The sequence below is a fragment of the Equus asinus genome, unplaced genomic scaffold (genome assembly GCF_041296235.1).
Source record: "Equus asinus isolate D_3611 breed Donkey unplaced genomic scaffold, EquAss-T2T_v2 contig_197, whole genome shotgun sequence".
NCBI classification, from domain to species: Eukaryota; Metazoa; Chordata; class Mammalia; order Perissodactyla; family Equidae; genus Equus; species Equus asinus.
In genome coordinates, this window is record NW_027224846.1 from 984,720 (window position 1) to 1,010,340 (window position 25,621).

The 25,621-nt window shown below is 40.4% G+C and overlaps 1 protein-coding gene across 9 annotated transcripts; it reads left to right on the forward strand.

The window, feature by feature from the left end:
- Positions 1 to 7,891: 7,891 nt before the first annotated feature.
- Positions 7,892 to 24,700, forward strand: LOC123276101 (zinc finger protein 892-like). 9 transcript variants are annotated; one of them, XM_070503532.1, is made up of 5 exons: positions 7,895 to 8,388; positions 10,068 to 10,218; positions 11,091 to 11,157; positions 11,997 to 12,152; positions 18,968 to 24,700. In XM_070503532.1, the coding sequence occupies exons 4-5, from the start codon at positions 12,008 to 12,010 to the stop codon at positions 20,197 to 20,199; spliced, it is 1,377 nt and encodes a 458-aa protein (XP_070359633.1). In that variant the 5' UTR covers positions 7,895 to 8,388; positions 10,068 to 10,218; positions 11,091 to 11,157; positions 11,997 to 12,007; the 3' UTR covers positions 20,200 to 24,700. The 9 variants fall into 9 exon arrangements, with proteins under 9 accessions (XP_070359632.1, XP_070359633.1, XP_070359634.1 ...); XM_070503530.1 differs by lacking the exon at positions 11,091 to 11,157 and adding an exon at positions 9,509 to 9,593 and having other exon boundaries at positions 7,896 to 8,388; positions 12,026 to 12,152; positions 18,968 to 24,699; XM_044745113.2 differs by having other exon boundaries at positions 7,896 to 8,388; positions 12,026 to 12,152; positions 18,968 to 24,699.
- Positions 24,701 to 25,621: the final 921 nt, after the last annotated feature.

Here is a 25,621-nt window from a genome sequence, read left to right on the forward strand (position 1 = left end):
AGTCAAAGAGAACACACCAAAGCAAGCATTTTATATAAAGAGTGGACCCTGAAAGATCTGTTTATCTTCAAAGATGATTAAATTGAGTTCTATTTATGGTTGACCAGAGGTTTGGACCAACCCTCCCATGGAGTACAAGCTAAATAAAATAAAACAGATGGTAGAAGCCATCAGAGAGCTACCCAGGCAATGAAAATTTGCAGAGACAAGATCTAGAGGAGCCAAAGGAGGTTGAGCTCAACATTTGGGGCCACATTTCTCTTTAAGAGGATTGCTAATTACAAAACCTAAAGTGGTAGCTAAGAGGCTGAGACACTGAAAAGAGCTTTCAGCAACTTCTCAGGGCTGGAGGGACAAAAATCAGAGTCCAGGGCTCACCGTGGAGGATGAGACCTGGTGAACAGCGCAGGCTTTTCACTCGGACCACTGAGGGGCTGGAGCGTAAACAGGGTGAACGAGACATAGACCAGACCTCTCCAGGACGGAAGTCCAGCTCAAACCTTGATTGTCTATTTCTCATTACGTCATTTTTACCATTTCATTTTTAACTTCTAATTTATTGATTATCACTGAATTTGGTGTTGTCAGTGATATTTTAATTTTTCCACATATTTCATGATTTCTCATATATACTTTCACTTACTATTTGCTTTTTAAAAGTTTCCAAAATTTATCTAATTTATTTTGAATATTTTTATTTGCTCTTAAGTTTACTTTTGAATTGATTATATTTGCATTGTTTTCTTTCTCCTAGATTCTTTAACATTTTTGTTTTGTTTTCCTGAAATCTGAAATATTCAAACAGTTTATCTTTTCACTTTCTTTTCTAATAATGAAAATATTTAAATGATATTATTTTTCCCCTGAATATTTGTTTGGCTTTCTTTCATGAGTCTCGACATGGTGGACTCGTATTTTAAAATGATTCAATAGAAATATAATAAGATTTTATTCATTTTCATGAGCAAAATGACCAAAAATAAGTATGAATCTAGAATATGTGAACACTAAAATTTATTTTAAAAACATAAGTGATGCTACACCTTAAATATTAACAGTCAAGTTTACCTTGAAAACTTATTTTAAAATTATAATTTACTTGGCCTGATAAAAATGCAAATAAATGGAAAGAAGGAAAATTTATAGGTCAATTTTGTGATTATAAGACAATAAAATTTATAATTAATACTGAGTCAATTTATATACACAAAAAATAAAACCTCAAATACTGAGAAATTTAAAATTAACTTTTTAATAGTAATTGAGAAAATATGAATAAAAAAGACTCAGGAGTCTGTTTTGTCGTGAAAGAAAGACTCATAGCAGCAATAGTGTAGCAGAACAAACTCTTCCCTAATAAAGGATATGTGGAAAAGTTAAGGATAATGATGATAAATGTAAATAATAGACGTGATTTATTGAGTGACTCTCAGAGGTCAGGATACTTTTTTATTTATTAACTAAAACATATATACAAACACTCCCCTCTGGATATAAATGCACTTTTTAACGTATGCAGTTACTCATTCTGGAGTTTGAAACAAGTTGAACAGTGGAATTTGTTAGGAAAGAAGAATTTCTGTGCTGGATGTGAAGACGCTCCCATTGATCAGCTCACCTGCCCTTTCCGACTTTGGACCTTCCATCTTTGAGTTTGTGCTTCCTTGCTTTGGTTTAATAGATGCAAAACATTCAGGGAGAGGAAATAAAAGAGCACAGGGTCACTTTTCCATTTGGAGAGAAGCTGATGCAGAGAATCAGATAGGGCAGAACTGCTAATGATTTTTACAGAACCTCTTTGTGGAGATGAGGGGGAGGTTATCAGTGAAGTGTCCTCTGCCCCTTACATCCTTACATAGCGTGTATCCTCCTGGATGAGCTCCTTGGAGAATAGGGGAACACATCTGAAGGCATCGCTTTTACATTGATGGATCCTCTGCAGCTCATAGTGTAACCAAACTCACTGGGTTCGCCTCTTGGCGAGTGTGGAGCTAAAAACACTACCAAGGATGAAGTGGGTGGAGAAAAAGGTTTATAGCTTGCTCAAGCAATGGAGAACACTGGGGATAGCTCCCCAAACAGTGTCTCTCCGAGCTTAGCGCTGGTGGAGACTTTGTACATCAGAGTGCACAGGATATGTTACAACTGTGTAACAACTGGGCTCGATCAGGGCACAGGTACAGATCATTACATAATGAGTTCAAGGCACCATTTACATAACAAAGTCAGGGTACCACGACATAGCAAGTTCAATGGAACATGCCATTACATACTGAATTCAAGGAACATGTCATTACATAATGGGTCCATGGTAACTTTTGGTCACTTAGAGCTGGAGTAATTTGTAGGAGTCTTGCAGCAATTGTGTAAGTTTCATTGTAGGATGGCAATGTCTGCAAAAAGGGGGACATCAACCTCTGAAAAACTGCTCATTTATTTTTCTCCTTGTCTGGAAAACATTTGACAGACCATGTTAATTACGGATCAAATTCTCAGTAACCCTTTCCTTGCCTGGTTTCTGGTCACAATAGGAGGCATAGAAAGGTCTTGGGAGTCCAGACAGTGGGACTGAATTGGAAATGGTTTGGGGCTAGAAGTCATAGGGCCCATCTGTTCCTGAAACATTAAAAGATCCAATTCACCTGGTCTTCCCCTAAGATACCTACTTTATGCTTTCTGACTATCTATATAAATAGCTTTGAAAATAGTCCTGCTTACTTGCTGGTTCCTCTGGAAATCTTAAAGGAGCTCTATACCTGGAGCAATCTGAGCTCAGAAGAGTTCCCACTCGCACTCCTGTAATTTCATCAGGTTCCCTGGCTTAGGACTTCAGGATCCCTTAAGACCCCTCACTGGGTTAATTGGAACGAATTCTGGACATTTCAAGGATTGAGGCAAACAAACTCCTTCCCAGAGCAGCATGGTGTTTGCCCTATGAATGAAACTCCTGGGGAAAGAGAGAAAAACGTAGTCCCATAACCCTAGCTGGAGAGGAAAATGAGAGAATCACTAAGATGCTCCAGAACATTCTTTCCTGTGCTCTAGGCTCTTGTTGCCTCTAAGTCTGTTTTTCAGGTACTTACCTTATTTATTCTGTATGCATAGTATGGTCTTAGTTTAGTCAGCTTGGATCTGAAGGTTCAAAATTATTTCCTTACCTTGGGCAGCAAAGTGGAATCATGGCCCTTAAAAAGTGGACCTGAGTCCCTGGACACTGTCCTTCATCAGCTCTGAGATCCAGGCTTCAACACAGAAAAGCACAGAACTACAGAACAAGAAGAGGTATTAGAGAGGACTTATTTTAGAATTTTTAATTTTACAGTTCCCCAAATAAGAATAAACAACATGAAGCATTCTGCAGATTCTAAGGCACTGTGGAGTGACAAGATGCACCATTGTTTTCTGTGTCACCAATAAAGAAAAAACACTGCCAACTGAATTATGACATAATACTTTCTTATTGTTTTGACCTTTTATTTCACATTATTAATAGATCCCTTTTAGACTTATTTAGACCTACTTTTAATCATACATTTTAAAATGAGATATGACTCTCGTACTCATGTAAAAAGGAAAATAAAATGGTTAAGGCATTGCTAAACTTTTCGTGTTCAGAATCCTATTCTTTTTGTGGTGAGGAAGATTGACCCTGAGCTAACATCTGCTGTCAATCTTCCTTCTTTTGCTTGAGGAAGATTGCCCCTGAGCTAATATCTGTGCCAATCTTCTTCCATTTTGTGTATGGGATGCTGCCACAGCATGGCGTGATGAGTGGTGTGTAGGTCTACGCCCGGGATCTGAACCCGTGAACCCTGGGCAGCTGAAGAAGAGTGTGTGAACTTAACCACCAGGCCAGCCCCCAGAATCCTATTCTTCTGAATCATTTTTCCATTCAGTATTGTCTGTGCCTATGTTTTTCCACCCAGTATTGTTTTCCTTGCTGCCAAGAGTATTAGTACCACAGCAATTCTTAAGTATGCTCCACTATTGTGTCTCAGATTGTTACTGAGCAAGAGCTTGTTGCCTGATATGCATAGAAGCTAATACAATGGCACTGGCTTTTGAGAGAAGAAAGAGCTTTATTGCAACGTCAACCAGCAAGGAGATAGGAGGCAAGGCTCAAATCTGTCTCCCTGAGCTGAAGCTGGGACAGACTTTTAAGGAGTTGGGAGTAGGAGTAATTATGCATAACACTAGCTTGTTGGAATCTGATTGGAGGGTGGGAGTGTAACACTCTTATAAGTCCAGTGTGCTACAAATCAAGGGACCCTTCGCTTCTTATTAGGTTCCCCTCACCACTTTCTTCTCACACTGAGTTCCATAGTCAGGGAACTTTTGGTTCCCTGTGGCTTGAGGTCATCTGAGGGCAAGGTTTCCATCTTCTGAGCACATTCCAGCTGCATGTTTTGCAGTTCTTGGTCATTGCCCCTGCAAGATGACCTTGACATGTCGTTATTGATACAATAGGGCCAGTACAAATTGGTTTACGATGGTTCCAGGATTTTCTTCCAAGCTGTTGAAACCTATCCTATGTGCCTGTGTATTGGCACGAGCATGACTACTCACCACTAGCACCTGTTCAACAGCAATTATAAGGTACTTCTGGATTTCAGATACGAAAATATAAAAATATTGCACCTATTAAAATCAGTGAAAACAGAAGGATTCACAGTATAGTCTTCTTTTCACGATAATACAATCACTCCTGAATCATTTCTGAGTAGCTGGTAAATTGTGTGTTCCTTGCCTGTGGTGTTTAGATTCAAGCTGAGAAGTGCCATAATCGTAGTCTCTTGACTAGCTTTGTGAGTCTTGTATGGACAGTAGTAGTATTGTGGGTATCTGCACAGCACACAACAGAAAGATGTCTTGTTAATTTAATCATACTTGTTAGAATTTTGCACTTCAGCTGGTATTTATATTTTACAGTTTTAACTTTAACTTATAGGACGTAAAGTTGGCTGCTGTGTTTTTGTTGGGGAAGATGTTGCTACTGTTGTTGGGAAAAATGAATTATTTAAAACAAAACAAAATAAAATAAACATACATGCATTTGAAAAGTATTACCCTCTTTGGTGGCCCAGGGTTTGCCAGTTTGGGTCCCAGGTGCTGACATGGCACTGCTTGGCAAGCCATGCTGTGGTGGGTGTACCACATATAAAGTAGAGGAAGATGGGCAAGATGTTAACTCAGGGCCAGTCTTCCTTAGCAAAAAAGAGGAGGATTAGTGGCAGATGTTAGCTTGGGGCTAATCTTCCTCAAAAATAAATAAATAAATAAAATTAAATTAAAAAAAAAGAAAAAGAAAAATATTACCCTATAAGTGCTCCGAAAGCATCTTGATGCTGACTCCATCAGGATGGGCTAAGTTATGCTATAGAATTGAACAACCTGAAAAATCTCAGAGAGTTATCTCTAACCAAGGTGTCTTTCTCACTCATTCTACATATCCATATCTTCACTCCAGAATACAGGCTGATGGAATAGTCTTATATGAGATATTCTAAGTCTCACGGCAGAGGGAAAAGAAATGGTAGATGAGAAGCTGACTCTTAAACAGGACAAAAATGCACATCTTTCTCAAAGAGGAGATTATTGCAAGTCACAGGTCCAAGCCTGAGTTCTACTGGGCAGGCAAGTATGATCCTCCTGCAAGTAGGGGCAGCAACGATTTTGAACAATAATGTAACTACCATGGGTGCATAGTTAACATACACCTATGGAGGGACAACCTTGAAGTAATCTGTGCTTCCTTCCATACTATGCCTTCAGAATTGAGTACAGGGAAGTTGTATTAGTCAGGATTCTCCAGAGAAATAGAACCAATAGGATAATCATAGATAGATAAAAACAGATTTACTATGAGGGATTGGCTCATGCAATTGTGGAGCTGAGAAGTCCCATGACCTGCCACCTCCAAGCTGGAGGCCCAGGGAAGCCAGTGGCATAGTTCTAGTCCAAGCCTGAAGGCATGAGAACAAGGGGAGTCAATGGTGTGAGTCCTGGTCCAAGTCAGACGCCCCGAGATAAGAGTGCCAATGTCCGTGGGCAGAAGACAGATGTCTTAGCTCCAGCAGAAAGAGTAAATATACCCTTCCTCCACCCTTTTAGTCTATTCAGGCCCTCAATTGATTGGATGATGCACGCCAGCATTGGCGAGGGCAATCTTTACCACTCTACCGATTCAAATGCTAATGTCTTCCAGAAACACTGTCACGGACACACCCAGAAATGTTTTACCAACTATCTGGACATCCCTTAGCCCAGTCAAGTAAACACATAAAATTAACCTTCACAGAAGTTGGATATATTCCCATCTGAAAATCTCTCATTTTTCTGTGAAATAGATGGTGGTGAATTCATTGACTAAGAAAGAGGGGTTTGGTGATGAGGTGGAGAGCTGAGGAGAGCAGTATCTGGAAAGGCTCTGGAGTCAGAAAAAAGGACAACCACAGAGAAAATGAGATAACCATGGACAAATAAAGGACTGCTAAATGATGCCAGGACCTAGCTGAGGTTGAGAATAGTAAGTGTGGAATGGCAGCTTCCCAACACTCAACTTTGTCGGGCTCTTTGCTTAGCACTTGGCACAGTGCTGCACAAAACATGCATGGTCTTTGATCTCATGGAACTTACAGTCAAGTGGGGAAGATGTCCATTAAATAGCAGCACAAATTAATGTATAGTTACAAACTGTGGCAAGTCTATGTGACGCCAGCCCTGATATCAGTTGCCCTACATTAAACCCAGCATGCATGGGGTTAAAACCAAATCACTCTTTCCTTGCTTACTCCCTGGCTCCCAGAATTCCCTATCCGCTGTGAAGACAAACAGCCAAGGTCGCCCACCTGGGTTCCTTATTATCTCCTCCTTCTTCCTGCAAGCAGCATCCCAAGGTGGTACACAGGCAGGTGGGAAAGCTCTGACCAGCCGGGCCACTGACTCCCCCCACTGTCTACAAGCAGCCACATTCCTCACAAAACTTTAAAACCCCTCTCCTCCCCTCTTTTGGGGAGGAGAGAGGAAACGAGACAAATATGAGGGCTCACTCTTGTCTCCTGGCTGATGTCATCTGAAATAAACACCCTCTCCTTGCCATAAGCCTGGAGTTCCAGTTTGTATTTGGCCCCTCTTGTGTGGCAGGTAAAGAACCTACGTTTGTAGGTGCTAACATACAGAAACAAAAGGGTTCTGTGAGAGAATTAATTTGAATTAAGGGGAAGGAGGTCAGGGAAGGCTTCACTGAAGAAGAGACATTTGAATTGAAATCTGAAGGATGACTAGAGGGAGATGTTCTAAACAGAGGAAATGTGTAGATTAAGGGACAGCAAAGAATTTGGGATGTGGGAGATACTAAAAAACCCACGTGGCCCGAGGACAGAGAACAACAGGAAGATAGCAGCAGGTAATTCAGGACTGGCAGAGCCAGATTGCAGGGTTTTATAAACTATGTTAAGGGGTTTACGCCTTACTCCAGGGCAGAGGGCAGCCACTGAAGGGTTCTGAGAAGAGTGACATAAACAGATGAATCTTTAAATGTCCATCCCGGCTGCCTTGAACAGCAAGGCTCGAGGAAAGGCAAGATTAGATGTCGAGACACGATTCAGGCGGCTATGGTAATTTGGACTAGAATGACACTTGTGATACAATTGGTCTTTCCCCGATTTCCATGAAGAACTGGAGCTACAGCCCAGAGTCTCTGACACTGAGTAAAAAAGCCTCTTTTGTCTTGGTTTATGTTTGGCTCAGGACGAGGGGCCCTTCCTGGACCTAAACTCCAGGTCCGCACAATTCTCCACTTCAGAGCCAACCTCCCTACTTCTTTTTCACATCTTACTCTTCCTCGTGAACTCATTCTTAATCATGTTTCTTCTTCTACGTCTCTTCAATCAGCCCTGCCCGTGCTCTTTATTTATCAGCCAGAATGCTTTCAACAAAATCAGCAGTAGCAACTCAGTTTACAGATTTGGGGCTTTATTCTAAGAAAGAATGAGAGATACCAGGGAAAAGACTTTGTGTATCAGGTCCTCATCCCCCCACCCCCAAATAATCATCAGACACTAAAATCATTTGGAGCTTTTGGAGCCCTATCAATCAGGTGGGGAATTATCTCCATTTTAAGGCTGACAGGAGAGACCCGCCGTTCTGCCCCCGAGGACAGGCACCGAGTCCCCGAGCCCTCTGGGAACTGCAGTCCTTCGAGCGGGACCCCCGACCGGGGGCGGTCGCCTCCAAGTGCGCAGATGCGACTCCAGACGGAGCCTGAGCCTTTTGTCTCCCCGCGGCTCCGTGGGTCCGCGAGGCGGCTCTGTCCCTCCCGCCCGTCCCAGAGCGCAGCCCGGCGGGATCCAGCCCTGTGGCCGGAGCCAGGTCCGCAGCGCGTCGCGGGTAAGAGAAAGCGGGCCTGAGCGCGGGTCTCCGCGACCCGCCCGTCCCTGCACCGCTCTAACGCCCCCCGCCGCAGCCCGGGCCGGGCCCTCAGCTTCCGGCCTCGGCGGAGGACGGGCTGGGCCCTACCTGAGCCCCGGCCCCACCCCCGGGCTCTGCGCGCGCTACCCCGGCGGGGTCTCCAGCCAGCTTTGAGGCTTTCTGAGCGGACGGCGTCCCGGAACCGGGGTTGCCGCTAAGCCCTCTGGGAAGTGGAGTCCGGCAGCGTGAAGGGGGCGTGGCGCAGCTGGGGATTCTGGGAGTGGGAGTCCGGGGGCTGAGGGCTCACGGTCCCACGTGCGGCGAGCTTGGGCCCCTCCCCCTGGTTTTGGGCATACATCTTGTCACTACACGGAGAGCGTTAAGGTGTTGAACTTTTGGGGTAGAAAGGAAAAAACGGAGTCCGTGTCTTACTCATTCCCCTTCTGTGCTTTGCCCTAACAGAGGTTTTAGCCTGCCTGTGCTTGGGGGCCAGTTCAAGGGGTTCGGCTTCGAACGTGCAAGGGAATCCTGGCCTGTATATTCTCAGTCTTAAAGAGCGAGTGAGGAATCGGCTGTCTGAGAGCCCCGTCTATCAACTGCCTTGTGTTTGTGAATAGCAGGGATGAACCAAGTGAGGGACCCCCGCTTCTAGTTACTGCCACCATGATCACAGGCCGCCTATGGCCGCTTGTGTGTTTAGGGTGTTTCTCATGGGAGTTTCTGCACTCTCTGGAACCAGGTGTGTGCCTGAGGCTCATACTTCACTGCCCTGATTCTTTCCTGCTTTTGCCCTGGTGTGGCATGTAGTGACTGATCTTGGTGATCCAGAGGATGGTCTTCCAGCTGTGGAGATTAATTTAGCCTAAATAATAAAGATTCCAAGTAAATTAGGATTACTTCTGAGGCCCTAGCACATAGGAATAAGCCTCCTAGGAATAGAGAGAGAGGATGATGCCTCAAGGAGCAGCAATCAGTTCCAGAGGAGGGGAAGCCTAACCTCAAAATCTCCTCCCAGAGCCTCAGAGTAGAGTTGAATGATTTACACGAAGAAGCAGATTATGTATTGCTGAAAAGTCCGTGTTTCTCTCATTTGAAACAGTGAATAAGAAGGGCGTCATAGCAATAACAGGACAAAGAAGAGAAGCTGATCATGGATTATCTGACCATTGAAGTTGAGGAAGAAGGTGGGAATTACAGAAATAAGCATGGAGTTGAAAGTGGAGGAAATACCCTTGATGGGAATGAACAGGGAACAGACACATGTCAGGAGAAAGCCCTGAAGTAGAGAAGTTCTCACTTCAAAACTTCAAAAGTTCAAAACTACCGTGTTTGAAAATCACTAAGTGGTCTCCTTGTGGCACATTCTCCAGCCCCATCTTCCTCTTTCAGCACTTCTGTGCTCATCCACATTCCCTCTGAAGCTGTGGAAGGGAGAATGTTCCATAGTGCTTGCTTTTGTGATAAAGGGCAGGTCACACTCTTCCACCCCCATTGGACTGTTCCAAAAGATTGATGTATTTGTGGCTCTGTGGGTTTAACTTTTTGGTGAAAGCACTTTCACTTAATTGTCTTACCCTAGCTTCATCTGAGCTTTTTGAGTTAAGTAGAGTAGGCCTTATATATATAATTCAGCTGGCTTGCGATAACTTTCGTCCTAGTGAATTTGGGAGTGAGAAGATAGAGTTTACCTCCTTCATGGCTTTTTTCCTGCTCCTTCCGGCCATGACTCCTGCTGATGCTTCTCTGCCCCAAAAGCAGAGCACAAAAGAAATGGAATCTACTGTTGAGCTCCTTCCTGTGGAGTTCCAGGTGAGTTTGGATTTAATTTCCCTCCTCTGAAATCTTAGCTTGTTGTTCACAGTGTGTCCTCATTTCTTTCTTCATCTTGCTTCTGAGGTCCATGGAAATCCCCTCTAAAGAACTGAGCCAAAGTAATTTTTCCTTGAAGACTTGAAGCTCTGGGAACAGCTCAGGCCAGAGCTTTAAATTTGGGAATAATCTGTGTGGATGGTATTTTAAACCATGAAACAGTGATCAGTAAGGGAATAATTGTAGCTAGAAAAGAGATGAGTTCTTATTACTGAGTCCTATGGCTCTCCAACACTTAGAGTTCAGGGAGATGAAGAGAAACCAGCAAAGGAGACTGAGATGAGGTGGCCAGTGAGGTAGGAGGAAGCCAAAAGTGTGGCATCCTGGTAACCAATTGAAGAAAGTGTTTCAAGGAGAGGGGAGTGATCGCCTGGGTTAAATGCTCCTGCTAAGTCAAGTAAGATGGGGCCTGAGAATTGGCCATTGGATTTTAAAATAGGAAGATCATTGGTGACCGCCAAGGGCCATTCCATGGAGCGGTAGGAGTGAAGCCTTGTTGGAATGGGTTCAGAAAAAAGTAAGAGGAGAGAAATTGGAGCCTGGGACTACAGATAACTATTTTGGAGAGTTTTATTCTCCGGGAAAGGAGAGAAGTAGGGTGATAGCTGGAAGGAGTAGTAAGACCAAAGAGGTTTTTTTTCCCCCTAAAGACAGGAGAAATAAGAGATTGTTGATAGGTGTGTAAGATGGATGGAGACAAGAAGATGTCTAAGGACTGAACTCTGGAGAACTCCAGCGTTTAGAGCCACTTTTCAAACATTGCTTTATTTTAAATTAAATAATCCTGGGATTATTTATAACCTGTTTCACAGATGAAGAAACTGAGGCTACAGTAACATGCTCAGAATCATAAATGGTTGAGCCCTGATCAGAACCCAGGTATGTCTGATGCTAAATCCTATGCCTCTAATGACTCTATTCTTTTATGGACATCCTTTCCCACAAAGTATTCTCCAATTAATTACGGTCAACAAAGGACACTCATGTGACTGTCAATATAACATAAAGTATGAATCTTATCTTAAAACATTTGATCCTTTTCAATGTAAAATCAGTAAATTCACTCATTCAGAACAACTTTAATTGCTAAAGGATAACTAAATAAATGTAAAAGTCATGGCCCTAAGTACAGAGAAAGAAGGCGCCTCTATTAGAAGAGCATGAGAACAGCGTGAATGTCTACATACATTCAGGATATCAAGCTGAATTTCTGTAAAATCTTGGACTAGCCCAGGAATCAGTATAAATTACTTATCTGAGCCTTATCCCATCTACAATATAATCAGTAATTAACGTTTGGTTATCATTCAGTGGTTATATTACATTTATTTAACAAAATATGTAAGAGGCAGAAGAATATAGTTATGTAATATAGAAGAATATATATATATATATCTTCTATATAATATAGAAGAATATAGTTAAAAGTATAGCTTTCGAGTGAGACTGCCTGGGTCCAAATCTCAGATCTGATCCTTACAGCTGTAAATAATGTTAATAATAGTACTTACCTCATATAGTTATTATTACAAGAGATAGTTCATTCAAAGGACTTAGCACATAGAAAATAAATTATAAATGTTAGCTATTATTATTATTTTCCCTAACACATATTAATACTTGGAAATTTTAGAATATTCCATTAAAATGGTTAAAATAAAGATTTAACCTTCAGATTAAAAGACACTTCCTCTTCTAGATTGTTCTCTTCCCTCAAGGATTACGAAGAATGTGCTTGTACTTCCAGGAACTGGTGACAGTGAAGGATGAGGAAATGGATTTTGCCCATGTGGAGGTGGACCAGCTGAATTCTGCCCAGAGGAACATGGGCCTGGATCTGAAGGTGGAGAATTGTGGAAGCCTGGTATTTTGGGGTAAGGAAGTCATTTTGTAATGCAGAGTGCTTACTGAGACGTCAGCTTCCTTAACAACTAATGGCATCTAAAATGCCATAGTTTTGCTTAGGATCTGGAGAGCCCCTGATAACTTGGAGCTCAGAATTGGGCTTCTTTTCTCTTTTGGCAAGCAAAAGTTCACCATATGTGGAACTGAAAAAGGACAGCTTCGTTATATTGCTTTTAAGACTTAGAAGCTACAGTAATTCAAACAGTGTGGTATGGGTGAAAAGATAGGTGTAAACCAATGGAACAGGTCAGATAGTCCAGAAGTAGACCCACACTTATATGGTCAATTAATTTCTGACAAAGGTGCAAAAGCAATTCAGTGTTAAAAAGAGAATCTTTTCAACAAATGGTGCTGGAACAGGTGGACACCTGTATTAAAAAAAAAAAAAGAATCTCAATCTATACCTCCCACCATATATAGTAAGTAACTCAAAGTGGGTCACAGACCTAAGTATAAAATCTAAAACTATACAGCTTCTAGAAGATAACATTACGGACAGTCTTTGTAACCTTTTGTAAGGCAAAATTTTATTATATATGACACCAAAAGCTCGATCCAGTAAAGCCATCTGGATCTCAAGTTTGCTTTCTTGGAAGGTTTTTAACCTTGAATCTAAGTCCTTTGCTAGATACAGGACTGTTCAGATTATCTATTTCTTTTTGAGTGAGCTCTGGGAATGGTTTCTCATCTTTCATTCCTGATATTAGTAATTTGTATCTTCTCTCTTTTTTTTCCTTTGTTGGTCTTCCTATAGGTTTAACAATATTATTGATCTCTTCAGAGAACCAGCTTTTGGTTTCATCGGTTTTCTCTATTGTCTGTTTTCAATTTTATTCATTGCTACTCTTATCTATTATTTTCTCCCCTTTGCTAATTTTGTGTTTAATTTGCTGTCTTTTATTAGTTTTTTAAGGTGGAAGCTTGATCATTGTATAAGATCTTAATATAATGTAATACAGTCACACGCTGCGTAATGACGTTTCGGTCAATGACAGACCACAAACATTATGGTGGTCCCATAAGATTAGTACCATATAACCTGGGTGTGTAGTAGTCTATACCATCTAGGTTTGTGTAAGTATACTCTGTGATGTTTGAACAATGACAAGATTGCCTAACGATGCATTTCTCAGAATGATCCATAATTAAGTGACACATGACTGTCTAATGTAGTATGTTTCTTATTCTATCTTGATCATTAATATAAGATCTTCATATCACATCTTTATTCTCTTCTAATAGGAACATTTAATGCTATAAATTTCCTTCTAACTGCTTTAGCTATGTTCCACAATGTTTTTTTTTTATATTTTAATGTTTTTGTGAGGAAGATTGGCCCTGAGCTAGCATCTGTTGCCAATCTTCCTCTTTTGCTGAGGAAGACTGGCTCTGAGCTAACATATGTGCCCATCTTCCTCTATTTTGTATGTGGGATGCTGTCACAGCGTGGCTTGATAAGTGGTGCCTTGGTCCACACCTGGGATTCGAACCTGTAAACCCTGGGCCATTAAAGTGGAGCTCACGAACTTAGCCGCCACACCACCAGGCTGGCCCCATGTTCCACAATTTTGATTTGTGGTATTTTCATTTCCATTCAGTTCAAAATAATTTCTGTTTTCACTTGTGATTTCCTCTTTGACCCATGGGTTATTTACAAGTCTCCAAATTTTAGGTGATTTTCGATAAATTTCTAGTTTTGATTTTATAGTTTGATTCTGCTGTGGTCAGAGATACTTTGTATGATTTCAGTTCTTAAAAGTTTTTGAAGTTTGTTGTATTATCTATAATCTAATCTTGATAATTGTTCCACATGCACTTGAAAATCAATGTCAATTATTGTCAGTTTGATTGACAGTGTTGTTCAGGTCTTCTCTGTCCTTACTGATTTCCCATTGGCTTCTATTGATTACTGACAGAGGAGTGTTGAATTCTCCAATTATAATTGTGGATTTGTCTATTTCTCCTTTTAGTTCTGTTAGTTTTTGCTTAATGTATACCGAAACACTTTTGTTAGGTGCATACACATTAAGAATTGTTATGTCTTCTTGGTGAATTGACCTCTTTTTCATATAATGTCCTTCTGTAACCTTGGTAATATTCCTTGATTGGAAGTTAATTTTGTCTGATATTAATATAGCCACTCTAGCCTCCTTCTCATTAGTGTTTGCATAGTATATTTTCCCATTCTTTTTGCTTAACTTAAGTGAGTTTCTTGTGGACAGCATGGAATTGGGTCTGGTTGTTAAATCCATTCTGACAATCTGTGATTTTTAGTTGGTGTGTTTAGACCATTTACATTTAAAGTAATTATTGGTATGGTTGGATTTAAGTCTTTCATACACGTAATTGTTTTCTTTTTTCTTTTATTTTTTAAAGATTGGCACCTGGGCTAACAACTGTTGCCAATCTTATGCTTTTTTTCCCCCTGCTTTATCTTCCCAAACCCCCCGGTACATAGTTGTATATCTTGGTTGCAGGTCCTTCTAGTTGTGGGATGTGGGATGCCACCTCAACGTGGCCTGATGAGCGGTGCCATGTCCGCACCCAGAATCCAAACCCTGGGCTGCCGCAGCGGAGCGCGCAAACTTAACCACTCGGCCACAGACCCAGCCCCGTAGTTGTTTTCTATTTGTTCTTTTTAGTGTTCATTTTTTTCTTTTTCTGCCTGTTTTTTTGATTATTTCTTATTATTGCGTTTTATCTGCACTATTAGCTTATCATTAAAACTTTTTTATTTTATTGATGTCATAATAGTTTATAACATTGTGAGATTTCAGTGGTACGTTACTATTTGTCAGTCACCATATATATGTGCCCCTTCACCCCTTATGCCCACCCCCTTCCCCTCTGGTAACCACTAATCTGTTCTCTTTATCCACGTGATTAAACCTTATTTTTAAAGTATTTCTTTAAGGGTCGTCCTAGAGTTCCCAATATGCTTCTTTCATTAATCATAGTATCCCTTTACAGAATGTTATAACACTTCATATGTAGTGTAGGAACCTTCCTTCTATAAGCTGCTAGTTCTTCCGTCCCATCTTTTGTATGATTGTTGTCATGCATTTTGCCTTTATATATGCTATAAATCTACAATATATGCTACTATTTTTGATTAACACAGTCAATTATCTCTTGGAGCATTTTAAAATAAGAAAAAATGAATTTTATATTCCATTTCTAGCACTCTTCATTTTTTTTATATAGAGCAGGCGTGGGCAAACTTTCTCTATAAAAGACCAGATAGTGAATATTTTCTGTTTTGTGGGCCATACACTCTCTGTTGCAACTGCTTAACTCTGCCATTGTGGCGTGAAGGCAGCCGTAAACAATAGTAAACAAAGGGAGTGGGCAGATTTGGCCTGTGGGCCGTAATTTGCTGAACCCTGATGTAGATCTCAGTTTCTCACTAGTATCAGGTACTTCTGCCTGAAGAACTTTCTTTAACATTTCTTATAGTTCAGGGCTACTGGTATTGAATTCTCTCAGCTTTTATTTGTCTGAAAAAGTCTGTATTTCACCTTCATTTTTGAAAGATGTTTTCACTGAATGCGGAATATGGTGACAGTTTTTTTTTCTTTCAGCACCTTAAATGTGTCACTTTATTGTCTTCATGTTTATAATAGTTTGTGACCAAAAGTTTCTGTAATTTTTATCTTTGTTTTCTGTATGTAATATGTCTTTTTTCTATGGCTGCCTTTAAGATTTTCCCTTTATCTTTGTTTTTTAATAGTTTGAATATGATTTATCTAGGGATGTGTGTGTCTGTGTATTTCATCCTACTTGGGGTTATCTGAGCTTCCTTGGGTCTTTAGTTTAACGTCTTTCATTAGTTTTGGAAAATTATCAGCTATTAACTCATCAAATATTGTCTCTGTCCATTCTCTTTGTCTTTTCTCCTTCCAGGATTCCAATTACATGTATGTTCAAGCATTTTAAATTGTCCCACAGCTCTTAGATGCTCTCTTCTGGCTTGTTGGTTTATTTTTCACTCTTTTTTACTCATTGTGTTTTAGTTTGGGTAATTTCTGTTGACTTATTTGTGAGTTTACTCATTCTTTTCTTAGCTATGTTGACTCTCCTGATGCACCCACTAAAGACACTCTTCTTCTCTCTGATCATATTTTCTCATTTCTAGCATTTCCATTTGACTTCCTCTTATAGTTTCCTTCTATCTGCTGAAATTCCCCAACTGTTAATGCACATTGTCCACCATTTCCACTGGAGCCTTTTACATATTACTCATAGTTATTTTCAATTCCCTTATAGTTCTAATTTCTGGGTAATCATTGAATCTGGTTCTGTTACTCTATGGTTTTATACAATCGAATTTGGATGGGGCTGGGAAGGGGTGCATGGAGAGAGGATGCAAGCAGACCCATTGTGAGGCTGCTGCATTAGTTTAGATGAGAGATGATGGTGGCTGAACTGGGGTGGTAATAGTGGGGAGGGAAAGTACAGAATGGATTTGAGAGAGATTTGGGAGGTATAATCCATAGATCTTGGTTTATTTGCTGTGATTGGTAAGGTAGAATTCAATGTGATTCTCAAGTTTGTGACTTTCGGCTGGAAAACGTGTTTAGGCTTTTGTGAGGATTAGATATGTACATGTATTTAACCTTTCAGAATAGTAGCTTACGCATAATAAACAGTATATAAGTGTTTGTCTAATATTATAGTTCACAGCATAGATTAAATTTTATGTACAATGATATTCTCAACTTCTGAAAATCATGACAACATTAAAAATATGTTTTACTCGGGGCTGGCCCCGTGGCCGAGTGGTTAAGTTCGCACGCTCTGCTGCAGGCGGCCCAGTGTTTCGTCAGTTCGAATCCTGGGCACGGACATGGCACTGCTCATCAAACCACACGCTGAGGCGGCGTCCCACATGCCACAACTAGGACCCACAACTAAGAATATACAACTATGTACCGGGGGGGCTTTGGGGAGAAAAAGGAAAAAAATAAAATCTTTAAAAAAATATGTTTTACTCAAACATGGGTTATGTTTCTATAATGGGATGAAAGGATCTTAAGAAAGGTTTATCATCATCCAAGGTTGCCTCACTGCTTGTATTATTTGTGTTCAACTCAGTTCATACAATATAGATTTAACATGTGCTTGCTCTTCACCAGCGCTATGATGGGCCCTCAGAAATATCAGTGAACAAAAGAGGTGTGATTCCTACCCTCAGAAAACTTACCTTTTGATGGTAGAGTTTATATTCTTATATTAATGTCTTTTTATTAACATGAATGATAATGGCGATATTTCCTTAGGCGGCAAAACCTGGGGAATGTACAGCTTGAGGAAGAAGATGAGTTAGGTATGGATATAATGAATTTGAGATTTCCAAGTGAATACGTGAAGTAGATAGTTGAATATATGGGTCTGGGGGAGAGAGAACTAAGCTGGAGATATTGATTTAAGGTCATTGATATATAGAAAGCAGTTGTAACTAGTAGACAAATAAGTCCTGGAGATCTAATGCACAGTGTAGTGAATATAGACAAGAATATTCTATCATAATCATCAAACTTGCTAAGAGACTGGGTCTTAGTTATTGCATCATAAAAAAGTGATAATTATGTGACATGATAGAGGTGCCAACTATTGCTACAATGGCAATCATTATAATATATAAATGTATCAAATCAACGTGTTGCAGACCCTAAATTTACACAGTGTCATATGTCAAATATGTTTCAATAAAAAAGGCACTTAAGGCCATGGACTGGATGTCTTTCAAGGAGATAATGTGGGTAGGGTAGAGTGGGGGCAAAAGAGAGGAGCCTAAGACTGAACACTGAGAACCATCAACATTTAAGAAGAAGAAACAGAAAAAGTTCCAAAGAGATAGAGATCAGGAGAAAAACATGGAGAGCTTAGAATCGCAGAGTTGAGGGGGAGAATATATGTCAAATATATCTGAATAAAGTTGGGGAACAAAAGGGAGAATGTTGTTAGGAGGAAGGCATGGTCGAGACTGTCAAGTGCTGTTGAGAGGCCAAGCTAAGCAAGAAATGAAAAAGATCTGCTGGATTTAGGTGACATACAAATGGCTAGTGATGTCAGTGAGAGCAGTTTCAGTCAAGTGGTGGGGAGAGAAGCCAGGCTGCAGTGGCTTCAGGAGCAAGTAGGTGATGAGCAGATATGCAAAACCTGTTTGAGAAATTTTGCTATAACAAAAAAGGAAGGAAGAAAGGAAGGAGAGAGAAGGAAGGCAAGGAGAGAGGGAGGAAGGAAAGAAGGAAGAAAGGTGGCCGTGGTTAGTGGATACACAAAATCATATTTAAAGCATATGCTAAACATATTTTAAAAATCTGTGCCTTTAAAAAAGGGTTAAGGGGAATAATTTAAAAAGTCAAAACTGGTTGTCTCCAGCTGGTATTATTATAAGTGATTTTTTTCTAATACTTTTTCAAAACTGCCCAATCTCAACCTATGTTTTCATCTTTCCCCTCCTTCCTCATTTTATGTTAACATTTATTCTCCTCCCTTCTGGTTATCCTCGTCCCTGGTTAGTCTGTTCAGTTTTCCATTCTCTTGGGTAGAGCATCTTCATTGTCTGACCTTTTGTTGTGCCTTATCTTAGTGATTCTCCCATCTCTGTTATTCCCTGAGACTTATTCATCTGCCATTGCCACAAGGCTCTTTCTGAAAACGTTCAAATAAGCATTTTTAATAGACATCACTTTTATTTTCTGTATTCTCTTGCCACCTCAGCAGTTTTCCTTCTCTCAGCACAGAGAGCACAAACATTTGTCCTTTTTATTTATTTCAGATTCTGAATCTATACCTGAAACTAAAGTGTCCCTTTCAAAGCAGGAAGTTTATGAAGAAGTATCATCTGAAAGGGAGCTGGTGATAGAAAGACTTAAAAAGGATGATTCCTGGGATCCCAGATTGATAGAAGCCTTGGAATGTGAAGGCACATTGGCAAGGCAGAAAAGAAATCAGAAGAAAGATTTAAGGCAAGTCATAATTAAACACAAGAAAACCCCTATGGAAGATTGTAGTGATATGGGGGAAAAGTCAAGCCCAATTAAACATCAGAAGGTTTACTCGGTAAAAAAGCCTTGGAAGTGCAATGAGTGTGGGAAGTCCTTCGGTTACTACTCAGCCTTTATCCTACATCAGAGAATTCATACTGGAGAGAAGCCCTATGTTTGTAATGAATGTGGGAAGGCCTTCAGTCGGAGCTTATCACTTATTCAGCATCAGAGAATTCACACTGGAGAGAAACCTTATGGGTGTAACAAATGTGGGAAAGCTTTCAGTCATCGCTCAGCCCTTATTCAGCATCATATTATTCATACTGGAGAAAAACCCTATGAATGCAATGAATGTGGGAAGGCCTTCAACCAAAGCACTTACCTTATTCAACACCACAGAATACACACTGGAGAGAAACTCTATAAATGCAAAGAATGTGGGAAAGCTTTCAATGACACCTCATCCCTTCTTAAACATCAAAGGGTTCATACTGGAGAGAAACCCTATGGATGTAAAGAGTGTGGGAGAGCCTTTAGTGACAGGTCAGGGCTTGCTCAACATCAGAGAACTCATACAGGGGAAAAGCCATATGAATGTAGTGAATGTGGGAAAGCTTTCAGTTACTGTTCAGCCCTTATTCAACATCAAGGCACCCATACTGGGGAGAAACCTTACAAATGTACTGAATGTGGGAAAGCCTTCAGTGACCGCTCAGCTCTTGTAAGACATCAGAGAATTCATACTGGAGAGAAACCTTACAAATGTAAAGAATGTGAGAAGGCCTTCAGTCAGAGCTCATCCCTTACAAAGCATCTGAGAACTCATACTGGAGAGAAACCGTATAAATGCAATGATTGTGACAAAGCCTTCAGCCAGAGTTCATCTCTTATTCAATATCAGAAAACTCATACAGGAGAAAAACCCTACAAATGTAAGAAAATTGAGAAAACCTTCAGTGTGCATTCAGCCTTTCATCAACATAAAGAAATTCATGATGAACTGAATGCAGTAGATTCATGAAATAATTATGTATTTTCTCCTGATTGGATAGACCTGTTCTAACTATGACAGGGTATATTGCAAAAACTTGTGATGCTGTGTCACACAGAAAATAGCCCTCTTTCTTGAAATGCTATTAGGTATGGAAGAGGACGAGAGGTACATGTGGGTGTCTCGGTTACGAAACCAGAATACCTGAAGCAGTGGAGAAGAGAATTTCCAGGGAAGCACAGAAGGAGAAAGTCTAGTCAGAGAACAGAGGAAAGAGCTAGGCATCTGTATCAGTAGAAAACCAATCAGGGGAGCAGACTGAATGTTACTTGAGGCTGGTGACTCTCTAGATAGTAGTTTCAACCTGAAACCAAAGTGGGGAGGATCAGGACCCCAAAGAGGAAAATTACCAGGAAGTTTCGCTAGGGAATTAAAAAGAGAAAAAAGTCTGAGCCGAGAAGAGCCTCCTTTCTCTGTCCCTGCCCTCCAATTGTTGACGCACACATTTGCAAACATTTAAACCGGTGGTTATTGACCCTGGATGCACATTGAAATCATCTGAGAAGCTTTAAAAAAATACCCGAGTCCCAGCCCCAGCGATTCTGATTAAATTGGATTGGGGTGTAGCCTGGGCATCAGGAATTTTTAGAACTTCTCAGGTAATTCCAACATGCAGCCCAGATTAAGAACCATTGATTCAGATTCTGCACAAGGATCAACTCAATACGATAAGAGGATTACAGGCAACCAAATGGATTAGAGCTCCTTGTGTCCTTGCTGCTGCTTTTCCTTTCTCTTGCTAATTGTATAACATCATCTTTTTGACCTGATTTTGGATCCCTTTCCTTGGGCCTTTTTTGTTTTCTCTGACTTTGTGTGAAGCTGCCTGACACTAACTTCTGCTTTGACCGTGAATCTTGCTAAATGTGCTCCTTGAAGCCTGGTTATTGCTTTCTCAACCATTTCTACCTACTAGAGTCATAAATTGTGCCTGCTACCCATGGCTCAGTCATAGCAAAAATTAACTGTAAGAAACAAGCTTAGAGGAGGGCCTGAAGATCAGAAATCAGGATTGAAGACAGAGTGATGGGAAGGGACTTTCGAATAGTTAAAATTTTGACTCCAACTGGATAGTATGTATCTTAGAATTTCCAGAAATTATAGTAAAATTTAGTTGTGTGCATGAATTAATACTCAACTTTAAGGGGTATAGGTGGGAGGGAGGGTAAATCGAGAATGTTCCTATATCTAACATGAAGCCCAGTAATAACTCTAAGGAGATTATTATAGATGATGTCATCTCTATAGAACATCCATTAAAAGATACAGCAAGTAGAGGAATTTACATATTAAAAAAATCTTTAACCCAAAAGAAGTCAGAAAAGGAGGAAGAGAGAAACAAGCAGCTGAGACAAATAGCAGAGAGCAAAATGGTAGACCTAAATTTAACCCTGTCAGTAATTACATTAAATGAAAAAGAAACACCCCAGATAAAATTCAAAGATTGTCAGACTGAATAAAGAAGCTTAACTCAACTGTATCTGAAAGAGGCACACTTTAAATACAGAAGGGCTTACAGGTTGAAAGTTCAAAAGATGAACATGGATGTTGGCTGTGGGTTTGTAATAAATGGCCTTTATCATGTTGAGATACTTTCCTTCTGTACCCGTTTTGTTGAGAGTTTTTATCATAAAGGTATGTTGGATCTTGTCAAATGCTTTCTCCGTGTCTATCGGGATGATCATGTGATTTTTATTCTTCATTTTCTTTTTTTTCCTAAAGCTTGGCACCTGAGCTAACAACTGTTGCCAATCTTCTTTTTTTTTTTCCTCCTTTTTTTCTCCCCAAATCCCCCCAGCACATAGTTATGTATTTTGGTTGTGGGTCCTCCTAGTTGTGGCATGTGGGATGCCACCTCAACATGGCCTGATGAGCAGTGCCATGTCTGCGCCCAGGATTCGAACTGGCAAAACCCTGGGCCACTGAAGTGGAGTGCGTGAACTTGACCACTTGTGTTCCCGAGACCAGCTAGGCAGCCAGCTGAAGAGGTGGATGGAATTAATAGACAGAACACAGTCTATCTAATAGACACAACACACTCTACAATTTTTCACAGGACAGGGGACCAACCATCAGTCTCTAGGACAGAGGTGACATCCCTCTGATCGCCACGTATTTATTTGCAGGCCAAGAAGTACAAGCATAGCAGGAACTCTTGCCAGCAGGGATATGCAAGTCAAAGCTCAGCAATTCTAATCTCCCCCCCTTCAATGTACCCCGGCGTTATGCAAGGCCATTCTCTGAGGGAGTATCCTGGGAACAAACAATCTGGCAAGTGATGTGGATGGTGTTCCATTCCTGCAAGGGCCCAGCGTCCTTAAGCCCCTTGCCTTCATGTTTGTTAAGATACTACCTTCTGGCCTTTGATTCCAAAGCACAAACAATCTAACACAGTAATTTATGAGAATCAGCAGATTGCATATTTCTCAGTCACACATTTTGTAATTTGTTCTTGCTAAGCTTAAAGCCTTGCAATAATGTTGCTGTGCTCTCCTGCAATGTATGTTCAGTGTTGATTTGGGCTTTGCTCCTTCAGTTCTTCTTCACCATTATAATTTCCCTCTTCTCTCTTTGTGTCTAGCCTTACAGACTTCCATGATTTTTAGCTCAGTGATAGATTTTTAAAATATTTTATCTACTATTTTATGTGCTTGAGACTGAAAGGGGAATTGTGTTTGTTATCTGCCATCTCACCTGGAAGGCCAAGTCTCACTTTTATATCTCCACTCTAAGAATACACAGTAAATAAGACACATCATTGCCCTCCAGATTAAGTAAAAACATTTCATGAATGATTGTGGCCTTTCTGTAGTCCCAGTTTCTTCTCCAGTCTCATCTGTTTCTACCATCCCTGCTTACACATTATGCACCAGCATTTATGATCATTCAGTTCCTCAAGCATCACCCCCTCTCTTGATTGGGGGCCTTTGCATATACAGTAGCTTCTGCCTGGAACATTCTTGTGACCTCCCTTCATCTGGTTTACTCCTCTTCATCCTTCCAGTATTAATTCAAGTTATCCCTGACTTACCTCTAATATCATGTTCTTGCAACCACCTTTAGTTCTCCTGACATCATCACATTTTCTTATCATTTCTTGTTCAATGTCTTTCCCATGATATGATAAGCAGATACTTTACTATAATTACTTGTTGAGCATCATTCCAATGATATTATTAGTTCTGTAAGGGCAAAGAAACAGTCTCTCTTGTTTACTGCTTTATTTTCATTGCATGCCATGTATTATATATTTAATAAATCATGGTGAAATGATAGAGTGGATGAACCATGCCTAACTTGACAGCTACTCAGAATGGTATATTTGCTTTGGAATTAGAATCAACATGAAAAGAACCTTGGATTTGGACCAAGGAGTAGTCCTTAATTTGCCACTAACTCACTCCATGATTGGGGGCAAGTCTCTTAAATTAGCAAGGCATGGTATCCTATTTTGGATGGTGAAAATTATGAGTTAGAGAATTAAATGTCTTCTAAATCTCCAGTGCTCGGTGTTCTCTGTGTCTGGAGTCACTAGGATCCCATAACTTGCCCACTTGGTCCCCACAGAGCAAAATTCGTTCCCTTTCAAAGAGGGGAAGGATAGATTATTGTTTTAAACACAACTTCTCTACTTTTCCACCCCAGTTCTTAGCCCTCTAGATGATATTCTGTGAGACATCAACCAATTCAGTGAATTACTGAAGAGTTCCTGGGAGCCTCCATGGGCCTCCATCTGTTACTATAACCCTGATGTTGCTGCGAGACATTTCTCACTTTATTTCCAAGTAGTTTCATCCAGCTGCTCCTCATGGTCTAAAACCAAGGGGGAGTAAGTACAGAAGCCTGAAATTACCAGAATTAGCTGAATTGATTCCAATTAGCACACTAGCAGCTCTGAAGCAAAACCTTTGTCCCCATGGCCTTGAGGTCAAGACCAATTGCAGTGGGGTCTGAGTCCTTTCCTAGGCCCGGAAAGGCTCTTGAGAAGTGAGTCCTTCTGAGGTTCCTTGAGGAGTTGCATCGGAGTTGGGAGGGAATGTTTGAGGAATGAGGGAACCATTTCTAAGTCCACTTACGTGGACTCACTTATATGAACTCACTTATATGGACTCATTTAATGAGTGAGGATAAATGATACCCTAGAGAGAAAGCCAAGAGCAAAACAAATTTCATGTTACTGAGTCTCAGGGCTCTAAACACTGCAGTCTTGAGTTGTTTTCAAACAGGTCTCATTTCCTTTCCCAAGACCCATCGAGATTTCTTTTAAGTCTGAGGAACCAGAGAGTGTGAAATTTTAATTTCTCTTCTCAGACAAATACTATTTGATCCCGAAAGATCCTGAGAGAGATCAATAGGATAGGAGGGTCCTGAATATGTAGATTAATGGTCAGCAGGTGCCCAACAGCCTCCTACAGGGTCATTACCACAGGCTCCATCAGAGGCACCACTGACTCTTCTTTCTTGATCCTCTGCACCTCTCACCCCTCAATGTGAAGGTGACCTGCATCCCAGAATGTTTCCCTGCTCTCTGCTTGCCTTATTCCTGAGTGCCCTGCCCATCACCAACACCACGGAGCTAGAGAATCCAAACAAAAAGATGGGAACCCCAAGGTTGGAGCAACCAGGGGACGTGATCATTGGAGGCATCTTTCCGATTTACATGACAGAGCCTTCATCGCCATTGAATTTCACCTCTGGACCCATTAAAGTGAGTAACTTAGTTGGTTATGACCACTGGTCTAGCACTTGGACAGAGAAGGTGAGGTGCATTTTCTAACGATATCCTCAAATATCCTGGCGCATAGGGCGCACTCAGTAACTTGTAACTACTTTTATTTTAGATACTATCAATGTTAACAACATCTTGGCCTGTCTTTGAGTGAAGGCCAGCTTGTTCTGCTCTATTGTGTTCAATGTCACTCTTTTTTTAAAATGTCGTTAAAATGCTGTCCAGTATATTCTTGATTATGTTTTTAACAAAACTTTTATATGCGTGATTTTCTATATAGGTGGATTTTTAGCAATGATTTTTATTGAGTTTTCTTCAAAAATTACAACAGAAATACATGTTTACCACAACCTGTGAAACAATATAGAAATATATATTAAAAAGCCGTAGTGTTTAGCTCCTACTTTCCATTTCCTCACTCACATCCTTGAGAGCACAGTATATATCATTCTATACATTTCTTCAATTATCTTCTATTCAAATATGTATAAATGAATAGGTTTTTAAAAAATTCAGTTTACTGTTTATTGTCTATAAAAAGTGAAATTGTGCTATATGAATTACAATGTAACTTGTTTTTCACTTTTTTTTTTTTAAAGATTGGCACCTGGGCTAACAACTGTTGCCAATCTTCCTTTTTTTTTTTCCTGCTTTATCTCCCCA

Excerpts from the sequence above, each read along its gene's own strand:
- LOC123276101 (XM_044745110.2), top strand. The coding sequence starts at position 9,922 with ATGTATTTGTGGCTCTGTGGGTTTAACTTTTTGGTGAAAGCACTTTCA. Across the intron at positions 10,219-12,025 it reads TCCTTCCTGTGGAGTTCCAG|GAACTGGTGACAGTGAAGGA; the intron begins GTGAGTTTGGAT and ends TTGTACTTCCAG. Across the intron at positions 12,153-18,967 it reads TGGAAGCCTGGTATTTTGGG|ATTCTGAATCTATACCTGAA; the intron begins GTAAGGAAGTCA and ends TATTTATTTCAG.